The sequence below is a fragment of the Tupaia chinensis genome, unplaced genomic scaffold, assembly GCF_000334495.1.
Source record: "Tupaia chinensis unplaced genomic scaffold, TupChi_1.0 Scaffold000096_1, whole genome shotgun sequence".
NCBI lineage: Eukaryota > Metazoa > Chordata > Mammalia > Scandentia > Tupaiidae > Tupaia > Tupaia belangeri.
In genome coordinates, this window is record NW_006159558.1 from 3807341 (window position 1) to 3819806 (window position 12466).

A 12466-nucleotide genomic window follows, 5' to 3' on the forward strand; every position below is an offset into this window, starting at 1 on the left:
GAAGGGCCATCTAAGACTACCTCCCTATCCTGTGTTTGATAGCTCTGATTTCTAGTCCTGCCTGGTTCGTTGGTAACTCTACAGGGCCTTTCTTGCTGTGAGTGGCCTGTCACCTATTGTAAGAGGACATTGGCCCCGCCATGCCATCATCACCTCCCTTTCCTCACCTCCATATCTGACTTGTCAACCTCATTAGAGAATTCCCCGGTGTTTGATGCCATCTGCCTGTGACAAAATCTGCTTTTGGCTCCATCTGTCATCTCTGCCCTCTCCCACCCATCCCCGATTTACCTTCTCTTGCATTATAAACACAGGGGATGAAACCTTTCTCTAATCATGCCCAAGTGTGTTCTGAACTCTTTCCATTAGACAAAGCTAAAATAAAATGTCCATCATCTGCAATACTTCTAATATAATATGTTGGATATTATAGACATAGCTATATTAAACAACTATTAAATTGAAAAATATAATACATTTTTTGAAGATTTATTTTTATTTATTTATTTTATTTATTTATTTATTTATTTTCCATGAACACCAGTCTAACTTTATGCATCCTATAAAGTAGCACCTAGCTGGGGCTACATATCCTACTGCAGTCATTGAATAGATATATTTTTTTTCCTGAAACTTTTTTTTTTGTAACTCAATTTACATTGCTTCCCTAAGCATCATCACAGCACACAAAATGCAGTCTCCTATCCAGTAAGCACTGCATAGTGGAAGATTTATTTTTAATATTATTTCTCCTCCTCCTTTTCCTCCTTCTTCTTTCTCATTTCTTCCTTCTTTCTTCTTTTTCTACTAGCGAGAGACAGACAGAGAGAAAGGGAGAGTGAGAAAGCAAGCTGCCAGGTTTGGGACTTGAACTGTGGCCAGCCATGTGAGAGTCCAGCACCTCAACCACCATGCTACCTACAGGCCTGAAAAATGTAATGCATTTTTAAGCTACTATAAAGGAAGTATAAGTTGATTATCCTTTTTATTGAACTTCAGTGAACCAGGTTGAAGGATCTGGGATGTAGCTGATTGTCCTTCAGGCAGTTTCTTAGGTTTTCTCATCGATAAAGTGGTGAGGATGATGATGACAATGAAGTGGAAATAATGACACTTGCCTATCGAAGTTAAGTGTCCCCATGCTATGATGGTTTGACAAGTTAGAGGAGGTGGATAGCATTACACATACTATCTGTAATTAAAGGAATAATGATGATGATGGTAGTGGTGCTTGCAACAGTAACAGCGGTATTATTTTGGATCATTGCAGACTCTGACATGGACTTTGTTCATGGCACTGAAATGCTTATGTTGACACGTTTAGTCTTCTATCCTGTGTGCTAAATAAGACGCAGATACTTCAGTCAAAATAAGTGACTTAATTTTAATTAGGTACTTCCTGGCCTGTGCCATAGCAATGTTCTACAGTGAGGGGACTACATAAATGCCCGTTAGTTCTCAGGGCTAGCCTCATGCCCAGTCCTGAGGGTCACACTGGACTGTGCTTGCATCTCTGGTGGTAGGTGAAGCTGCCCTTGTGTTGACCATGGTGTGTGTTTCTAGCACCTGCATTGGGGCCCAGGATCCTTACTGTGGCTGGGACGTGGTGATGAAGAAGTGCACGAGCCTGGAGGACAGCCTGAGCATGACGCAGTGGGAACAAAGCATCACCGCCTGCCCGGTAAGCGCCCCACCCTCGCTGCAGACACTGCCCTGCTGACATCTAGCCCTCTCTGCCTGCAGCCCATGCCTTTGCAGAGGAGAGTCCCTGCAAGTCTGGCCTGTGCTCCAAACCCAAACTGCTTTAGCTCACCCAGGGCCTCGCAGGATACTGCCATGTGCTCTTAGTTACTCCAAAGAGAAATGTCTGTAGGGGAAACAGTGCTGGTTTGATAACAGGGCCTACTACTGTTTCATTGTTTTTTTTTTGTTGTTGTTGTTGTTGTTGTTCATTTGCTTTCTCCCAGAGTCTGGTGTGGACACCTTACTCATTCTGGCCTGATAAAATAGGAATGTCCACATCCATACACCCATACATCATCCTTGTGAGTTGTAACTTCAGAATCTATTGCAGAGAAGATTTGAAAGGAATACACAAATGATATTTCATTGATCCCTGTGTGGGCCAGACTCATAGTTCCTGCTCGAGGTCCTGGGAGTGTCTGGAGAAATGTACCTTCCCACATGGAGCCCTGAGAAATGAGGGGAGATTTTCCTGGGTTTAGGCAAGCCTCTGAATGCAAAAAATGCAGAGTTCACAGTTTCTTGTGCTATTCTAATTGTTTGAGTCTTTGCTTGTAGGAACCAATGTTTTTCTTTTCTTTTCTTTTCCTTTCTTTTCTTCTTTTCTTTTCTTTTCTTTTCTTTTCTTTTCTTTTCTTTTCTTTTCTTTTCTTCTCTTCTCTTTTCTTTTCTTTTCTTTTCTTTTCTTTTCTTTTCTTTTCTTTTCTTTTCTTTTCTTTTCTTTTCTTTTCTTTTCTTTTCTTAATGCTTTGAACTTTGGGACCCTTCATCCAGTAATGGCAGGTTTCCTCTTCTGTGATCAGCACACATGAATAGCCACTTAACTTACACACAGTTGAGACATTAGGAAGTCTTTGCTGTCATGGGACTGCAGTTCCCCTGTTAGTCTTGGCATAGCTCTGTGAGACAGAGGGAAGAGAAGCACTGCTCAGCTCTGTGGAGTCCTTGCTGGTTCTCAGAGACCAGAACTGCTGCGGGCGTCTGACCAGGCTCTGGTAGTCTGTTTATTGTCAAGGAACCTGCTCTTTCCTTTATCCAGACGGTGAGATCATGACACCTGGAGTGAAGTGAGGGCGGCCAAGGCTTTTCACACCAGTGTTGGAGGGCATTCGAGAGGCCTTAGTGCAAAGGCATCTGTGCCACCACGTCCTGGCCTCAGCTGACCATCAGTGGAGTTAGCTCTTCGTCCTTTTGCCCATTTAGCTGTAGGTCTCTGCTTTAGAAGCAAGCTTTTCTGTAGTGTCTCTTGAAAATGGTTAGAAAAATGCCTATGTCTGCACTAAGCTCCTATTCATTTCTAACAAAGGGGCTCACCTGAAGTTCTTTGCACATAAATCAAGCACAGTTGTAATATCTGGAATGTAACTCCAGAATACAAACACGCACGTCAGAAAGATCAACAATCCGTACATTTTTAATGGTAAAAAAGGAAGAAAAAGGTAAACAGTAAGATCATTTGTCTAAGACTCATAGCTGTTTGAGCAAATATCTGAGATATGCTAATTATGTAATGGGAAATACACACTCACTTGGTTTGTAAAAAATACATTTTTCTATATTTCTGCAATAAAGAAATGGAGGGATCTAATATTTTGAAGTGACCAGAGGGTTGTCACTACACTTGTTTCTGCTGCTGAGAGGACATTATGAGGGGACATTTGCTATTAGAAACACAAGTAAAGTCAGTGGGCAGCATGGATTGACCTCCGTTCTACCATTTTTTATTAAAAAATGTAGCTGGGGGACCAGTAGTTAGTATAATGGCTATGTCGCTGGACTCCCATGTAGTCCACCACGGTTTGCGTCCTGGACCCGGTGGCTTAAACTCACGCAGGGCTCATGTGCGTGCGTGCCCAAGATCCAGAGAGGAGAGTGGAGGAGAAGTGACTGCGACATGGTCATCCCCCCGGGAGGTGATTTCTTGCTTTCTGTCTCTCTGTCTCTCTCTGTCTGTCTGGCGAGAACACACGCCCTATAGAAAACAAAACACACAATTAAAAAAAAAAAGCTTCTCCCTTCCACCCCCCCCAAAAAAGGAGCTGGGATGTGATCTCTGATGCACATCAGGCTCACGAGGTCTGTGTCTTCTGATAGCAGGTGATTCATGGTAAAAACCAGCCCTATCTTCTTGCCCAGTGTACGTTGTCATATATCAAGATATACTTAAGTTAAGAACATACAAAGATTCCCGTATTAAACAATAAGTTATGTCATTGTGAACAAAACACTGAAAAGGAAACCATATATATTTATGATTTACACAGGACACCATGTAGAAAAAGAGAAATGCTATGTTTGCTAGTTATTATTTTAATTATACTTTCCTTTTCAAAAGTCTCTTTAAAAAAGATGAACTAGGTGAACATTGTGGCATTAATGTAGAGTGATCTTAACTTATGGTGGTGTTTTTACAAAATGATTAAAATGTAATTTTAATAATTTAAAATAATTTAATTAAAATGTAGTTTACTTGGGACCAACAGTTGGCATAATGGCTATGTCGCTGGACTCCCATGTAGTTGACCATGGTTCAAGTTCCGGACCCAGTGGCTTAAATTCATGCTGATTGTGTGTGCGTGTGTGCCCAAGATCCCGAGAGGAGAATGGAGGAGAAGGGACTGCAGTGTGGCCATCCCCCCTGGGGGTTGATTTCTTGCTTTCTGTCTCTGTCTCTGTCTTTCTGGCGAGTGCACGCTCCCTATAGCAAAAAACTCTAAAAAAAAATGTAGTTTAGTTCCATGTTATTTTTCATCTTTCTGACTAAAGTGGAAGGAAGGCTTGGCTTTATTGGCCAAATCTGCCATATTTTACCATTTACAATGCACCATTTTCTGTGAAGTATACCACTACTTTATGTGTTGCTAAGGAAAAACATTCTGCCACAGACTGATTCTAAAGATGATAAAATATAAAAAAGAAAAAGAAAAAGAAAAAGATCTTATAATTAGTTAACATTTTTTTTAACTACATAAACATACAGATATGTATCTTAATCCAAAATAAAATTGCAAGTATGAATAATGAAAAGCAAGAAGACTTGGGAAAATGTTGACTATGTGGCAGCCCCAGCCCTCTTGTATGAACCTACTAAGTAAATTTTCATGAACCTTAAACTAATGGCATAACACAGCTGAACTTTCAATGTTAGTTGCCTGTCACACTTTATTCAGTGGTTGTGACTTAAGGCTGTTCAAGCTTTTCTAACAGAATGCCCGAGACTGGCTGATTTATAGAGAACAGAAAGGTATTTTCCATAGTTCTGGAGACTGGGAAGTCCAGGGTGAAGCCAGCATCTGCTCTGCAGAGAGCCTTCTTGCTCTCCTTACATGGCAGAAGGCAGAAGAACAAGACAGAACCGATTTCCTCCTTCAAGCCACTTTTATTTTTGGGGGTGGGGGTAGTGGTGGTGGATTTGGCTTGTGTTTTAATTTATGGCACATGCATTCACCAGAGAGACCTGGAGAGAGAGGGAGAAAGTACCCCCCAAATTGGGCATTTCTCCATCTTATTGGAATTTAGGCCATGCATACATATGCCCAGCATGTCTTTCAAACCACCAGGGCCAGAATTTGAACTGCATTCTGCCTCCCTTAACCACTAGGCTACGGGGCCAGCCTCAAGTTCTTTTGTATGGTCACTAACTACTATTCACAAAGGTGGATACCTCATTGCCTAGTCACATTTTAAAGGCCTCACCTCTGAATACTATTATATTGGTAGCACCTGGAGTTTGGGAGAGTTCATTGTCATAGCAGTAGGTTAGAATTCCCACTTCCCAGAGAGTTCAAGTTAGAGATGGGATCCCCAAAGTAAACTTCCTGGAAGAGATTTAGGGACTTAAAGTAGATATATTTTCTGCTAAAAGATCTCTGTTGAAAATCTTTATGGTTTCTATAGTCCAGAAGACTGGGCGGTGGTTATGACATACTGATTAATGTTCTGTTTGCTTATAAAAATTGTAATGAAAAACATTACTCATGGTTTAATAATTTTGAAGTACTTGAATAAGATCTAAATTGGCATATCTAGATTGATTAGACTAATAAATATGTCCTATATAAATTATAGTGTTGTTTAATAAGGATAGCATAATCTTAAGAATCTACATGGGCTTTATGCATGAATATCATTCAAATCCTTTGGGTACACAGTTAACAGTATATTATACCATACAATGAGTCCATGTTCCCATAGACATCATCCAATAACTAGCAAAATGCTTAGACCAGACAAACACCTAAGTCTCTCAGTAACAGGATTGTTATCTGGCCTCTGTGTGATTAACATCTTTAGAATGAGGGGGACTTTTTCTGTGTTCAAAGTTGAAGCCTTCTTATAGAGGCCATGACCTTTTGTGAGAGTCTAAAGGCTTTACCTCAGGCTGTTAAAGTGTACTGAGAAAGAAACTTGTACTTTCTGAAACGATCCCTGATCTATGGATTATGCCATGCCCTGCTCCTGTCATCTTCCCAAGGCAGTGGCTGATTGATAGGTGGACCAGGGACCCAGTGGAAACCTCACATATTATGCCCAGAGAGCAGGCTGGACATTATTTCTGAGTTTTATAATGAAACCTACTGTTAGAGAAGGAACAGGAACTGAAATTAAATTGTGTGTCTAGTCCATTTGCTTAGGGCCATTTTAGACACCTTTCATGAGTTATCCCTTTTAATGTTACCGAGGACCCCAAGGGGTGGCCTTTATTGCTTTCATTTTATAGATGAAAGAACTGATGTATTAGAGATTGTCCCTACTTGCTGTTATGGGACCCACACAGAACTCCTTCTTAGTTCTCTTCAAGGGTACCTCTTCTGGAACCAGCGGATGGTGTCATAGCTATGTTGCTAGACTCCCATGTAGTTGACCACAGTTTGAATCCTTGACCTGGTGACTTAAAACTCAGGTCAGATGTGTGTATTTACATTCCCAAAATCCCAAGAGAAGAATGGAGGAGAAAGGATTGTGGCATGGCCATCTCCCTAGGGGATGATTTCTTCTTTTCTGTCTCTCTGTCTCTCTGTGTCTTTCCAGTGAGCACACATGTGCCCTATAGCAAAAAATCTAAAAAAAAAAAAAAAAGCCCCTTTCTCCTGTTTTTCCCCTATTGAATTAGACTTAGAGATGATAAAATTGATATCATAACATGAGGTGACCTTTCCTGAGGAGCATATCCAATATTGTGTTTTTTTAAAAAAATCTCTGGAAAAAATCTCTGGAAAAAGGTACATGCAACTTTGCAAATAAATAAAGGAAGATCTTAACTTCTGAAAAAAATAGCCAAACAGAAAACAAAAGACTTTGAGTGAGTCATAAGAGGAATGGTTGGAGTCCAATAAGAATCTGAAGAGGTTCTCTAGGGACCCCTGTATTCATCAGGTATATCTGTATCTTAGTTGGTTGAGAACTCGTGTGTTAAGCATGAATGAATTGAACATAGAATTATGGATTATGCTTGTTAACAAATACTAGATCTTCCTTAGCTAATACTTGGAAATTCATTAAATCTCAGGGGAAATTTGCTCTTACAGAATTGGTTCTAAAAGATGTCAAGCTAATTTCTTTGCCACTCTCACCAAAGAAGGATCTAAGAATAACAATGAAAAATGAAATAACTGGGTCCAGCAGGTGGTATGGTGGTTAAGGTCCTGGTCTCTCACATGGCCTACCACGGTTCTCACTTTCTCTCTCTCCAGTGAGTGCATGCACCCTATGGCAAAAACCTAAAACAAACAAACAAAACCAAAAACAAACAAGCAAAAGAAAGAACTGAGATCACAGGCTCTGGGCTCAGCTTACAGACTGACTTTTGGGTCCTCTATGATCAAAGTGACTTTGATCAAATTGTTTATCCATCTGAGCCTCTGTGTTCCTATCTGTAAAATGGGATGCAGATATAGGGATGTGGTAAGGAGGCGAGGCATTAAATTTTCCAAAGCACAGTGCTTGGCAAATGCTAAATGACTTATTCATGGGGTATGTTTTGCTCTGGCTTACTATTTAACAGTATAAACCCTGTATCCCACATAGAAAGTCACTTGGCAGAAATGCAGAACGTAGTCCAACTACAGAGTATTTATTCTAGATAGCTTTATTTCGGATGTCTATTTAAAGAGAGTAAGAATATTTTAAAAAATCGATTTACATGAAAAAGTAAAGCCATAAAACATATACTGTTATTCATGGTTCTGTTTCCCTAGGCAGATTCTCAAACGAGGTACTGGAAGCCAGAATGAGCGTGTGGTGAAATGCACTGCAGAGAGCCACACCCAGATGTTCACATGGTTTTCTGCAAATTGCAAGTTCTTGCTCCAAAATACGATGGAGCCAATGGCAATGGTCCTGGCTTGAAATTGCCCTTGCAAGTCCGCAGCTATGACATCCCTGGTCATAAACTAAAATCCACATTCTTATCTTGCAGAATTATAATCACTGTGTCCTCCCACCAGTGAGGTAACTAACACAGTTCCTGTCCTTTCCAGTGTTGTGTTACCACTGCTATTTTATCTGCCTCTTTCCTCTATGTTCTTTTATTAGCTGTAACTGGTTTCAAGTTCTCCATCTTTCCCATGCTTTTCTTATCAGATCATCTTTTACTCATTAGTATATTTGGAAAGGGAACATTTCTAACATCTCTTTGCATAAAACCCTCTTATCTTAGGCCAGACTACAAGGGACGGGGAGCAGTGTCCATTGCACTGATTCTCCACTGGGGACACAGCAATGCCCAGAGACATTTTTGGTTGTCATGTGGGGGAGCTGGCACACAGTGAGTGCAGGCCACGGATATCATGCCACATCCACAACACACATGGGCAGCCCTCACTACAAGGAACTATTCAGCCCAAAGGTTAAAAAACCGAGGTAATGAGAAAAAAGCAAGCCTGTGTTTCAAGTGACATCTTCTGACTCACTACTTTGTGTGATCTTTGCCAAGTTATAAAATTTATTTTAATCTTAGTTTGCTTTTTCTGTGAAAATAGTATAAAGATATTATACTAATAAAACATTTCCTGTGAATAAGGCCTTAAAATGTATTACTTCCATCCTACTAGGCATGGGTGGTGGCTTCAGGGATGATTCTGCTTCCCAACTTGAGGAGGGCACCAGGCTCAGGACTCAGACCCCCTGGGCTGCTCCTCTTGCTCACAGAATGGTGTCAGTAATGCCAGACATCACGTCCTCATGCAGCAGGGTCCAAAGCAGGAGGGAGGGCGGCCAGGAGCAGAAAAGTCTTCCTCTCTTGTCTGGAGGGAAATAATTTCTGGTAGCCTCTTGCAGTTTCCTCTATAGTCTCTTTGGCTAGAACTGGCTCACACATTCATCCCTGGACTCAGCACTGGTCCACGTGAGGGGGTTGCCATGACTGGCTGAGACCAGTCAGGATTCACCCCTGGCTTTAGGCAAGTCCTGTTCAAGTGCTGGTAGTACCAGCCCAATCCAACCTAGATGCAACCTGTCCCTTGGAGAATGGTAAGGAAGAATTCTTGTGATGAGCACCAAACCCCCTTCATTCCAAGTGTCTCCTTCATGAAAACCTGTCTTCTCTGGCAGGTGTTCTTGCCATAGGCTCTTTGGGTTGCAAATGCTGAGATTCTCAGGTGTGCTCTTGGGTAGGAGATTTATTTCAAGTAAGCATATGGGCTAGAATTCAAGTGACTTCTCTTCCCACTTTTATTTGTCACTGTAATGTTTCCTCCTGGTCCCACAATTGTAGATTTTGCCATAGTCTCTGTCTCCCTCAGTTTTGGCTTTCCTAATAAGCTGTTAAAGAGCACCTAGCAATCTCAATGCCCACTTCCTTTGCACTTCAGGTGAGGAAATGGAAGCCACGGGGCTTGGAGAGAATGACCATTGCCCCGTATCCTCTAATCTGACTGCAGTCTGCACTTTCAGAAATTTCAGAATAATACTGGGGATACCTGAACCTTCAGAGACTCAGTAAACAGGCCCCTGACCTACATTACCCTCACACCTTCAGGGAGAAATAAAACTAATGGAGGAGACCAGCTATCTCCGAGAGCCTCTCGCAGATCACCGCGCTGGTCCACTCCATCCGCCTCCACACTGGATCTCTGCCCCGAGTGCCTGACCTTCTGTAGTCAGCAATGTTTCAACCCCTGCCCTTCCTTGCTGCTTTGCTGTCCTAGGCAAGGGTCGAGGCTGAGGTTCTTCTCCCAGGCTACAGCTCTGGCAGGGTCTCCATGCCTCTGATAGGGACTGCAGAGCTGCCTGCAGGGCCACCCCTCTCTAGGCCCCATCCCTCACGTGGCTCCAGCAACTCTGTCTGCCCTTCCACCTGCAGGCCTAGGACAGTCATGACCATGAGCTGTTGGTCCCTGGGGCCTCTGTGTCCTGTACCATTCCCTTAACTCAGTCTGCATGTCTGCCCAGAGCACCTTCATCACGTTCTCTTCAATACCCCACAGACCATGGCTCCTGTTTCCTGCCAGGGTCATGACATATGCAGGTGCCGAAGACAGAGCCTTCATCTCTAGGCCTCATCTGAATCATGTTATCTCATGCTTCGTAATCGTGGGCTCTTTTTCCTGACATTGCAATAACCTTCCTAGAGGCTTCTGGCTCCTCCTAGCACTGAGCTGGGTTGGAGTCTATCTCACAGAGAGACAGACTACAGAGGAGCAGGAGGAGTTCTGTGTAAAAATTTAGGGCCAACATCAATGTGTCAAGCTATGGATATTGCTATCCTGAGTAAATATATGGCTACATCTACTATTATTTACTTAATGTATTTGGCTTTTTCCCATGGTTATTGTTGTAAAATTCACTTGTTTTTAAGTTATCATTCTAGATGAGCTGTGCATCTTTTCTGTTGTTATTAAGAGAGAGTTTTGCAATAGAGTGTGTGTATTCACAGGAGGGACAGAGAGACAGAAAGTGAGAAATCATCCTCTGGGGGAAAGACCATGCCGCAATCCCTTCTCCTCCATTCTCTTCTTGGGATCTGGGGCATGCATGCACCTGCGTCCAGTGTGAGTTTTAGGTTGCTGGGTTCAGAACTCACTGTGGTCAGCTATGTGGGAGTCCAGCGGTGTAATCACTGCACCATCCACTAGTCCCCAGATTTCGTTTTTATGCACGTGTTATGAGGGACCGCCAACTGCCCATAAATGAACACACAGCAGCCCATGGTTCCCACTGACATGATCCAGCCCTAGGGTCCAAAATTCCCTTGTCCTATGGTTCATCCATTCCTGAAAAACTAAGCCAGTAGGAAACACTTAGTACTCCTGTATAAATTCAGCCAATGAGACAGGCCTTCAGCAATTTGAAGGGAAAATAAAGTAACATGTTTTTAATGTGAAAATAGTCAAGACAGTAGAAGCATCTCTTCACCTTTCATCCCCAGTAAGAATACTTGTCCTAGATTTCTCCTTCCAGCCAAATACCTCCATGCCAGAGGCAGATGGGTAGGCAGTGGATCCGTGGACACATGAGAAATCGTCCAGATCTGGGTCTTGTCTGAGGGGGAGCATCCTTTCAGTGGAAGAAGGAAGGCCCCTGATCCCTATTTGTGCTTGTGAAACCAGAATGGGACTCGACCTCATTCTGCATGCCCCTGACGCTGCTCCCGCCACCAGGCGCTAAGCCAGCCACTTGATGGCTACGCTGGTGTAATTCCTCAACTCCAGCACACTGTGAAGGGAGAAACTCACACACTCTTTGAACTCTAGGGGAATCTTCCCCGGTAGGTCAGGTAGGCATGAGGCAGTGCCCCTCTTAGCCCTTCCCAGCAGCCAGGGGACACAGTGTAGATGAGAACTGGTAATGCAGGGCCCCCAGAGCAACCCATTCCCTACCCTAGGCTGACAGCACAGTCAGGAAATAAAAGTAACGATCAAAACGACTAGTCGAGAGACTGTGGGCCTGTATTTATAAACCTTATACGAATATTCTGCCTGACCACCATTCTACTGGAGACTGGTTCCATGAACAAGAGCTTCAGGCTACTTTCTAGAGATAACGGAGGCAGCAATGTTTATGCAGCAGGCAGGAGTTAGGTGCAAGGTACAGCAGGCACTGGTTTATTGGCAGGTCCGTTCATGGTATTTTCTTATTTATTTTTATTGTTTATATATTCACTAGCTGTACATCATTTAGATAGTAAAGAGAAGTTACCCAGCATGATATACACCTCAGATCAGTCCAATTGAGAATAATATACAAGTCGTCATCAACAGGTCATAAACCATATCTGTGTCCCACAGATGTCTAACTTCTGTATGTGCTATTAAGATTAGGGCCTCCATGGAGCTAGCAGATGGCATAGTTGTTATGTCACTGGACTCTCACATGGTTCGAGTCTGGACCCGGTGGCTTGAAACTCACACGAGGCATAGGCATGTGTGTGCACTCCCAAGATCCTGGGAGGAGAATGGAAGAGAAGGGATTGAGATGTGGCCATCCCCCCAGGGAATGATTTCTCACTTTTCCTCTCACTGTCTCTGTCTCTTTCGCTCTGGTGAGTGCACACACCCTAAGGCAACAAACAAACAAAAACAAAACAAAACAAAACAAAACAAAACAAAAAACACTTTAAAAAAAAAGATGAGATGGGAACTAGCAGTTAGCGTAATGGCAATGTTGCTGGACTCCCACGTAGTCGACCGCGGTTCGCGTCCCGGACCCGGTGGCTTAAAACTCACGCCAGGCATGTGTGCATGCGTGCCCAAGATCCCGAGAGGAGAATGGAGGAGAAGGGATT

The 12466-nt window shown here is 42.8% G+C and overlaps 1 protein-coding gene across 6 annotated transcripts in view; it reads left to right on the forward strand.

The window, feature by feature from the left end:
- Window positions 1-12466, forward strand: part of SEMA5A (semaphorin 5A) — a 525920-nt gene that overhangs the window by 429174 nt on the left and 84280 nt on the right. For all 6 annotated transcript variants that reach the window (XM_027769892.1, XM_006143315.2, XM_006143312.2 and 3 more), the window contains one exon: window positions 1564-1681. In XM_027769892.1, the coding sequence (XP_027625693.1) occupies window positions 1564-1681 (118 nt within the window). The remainder of the gene's footprint in view (window positions 1-1563; window positions 1682-12466) is intronic.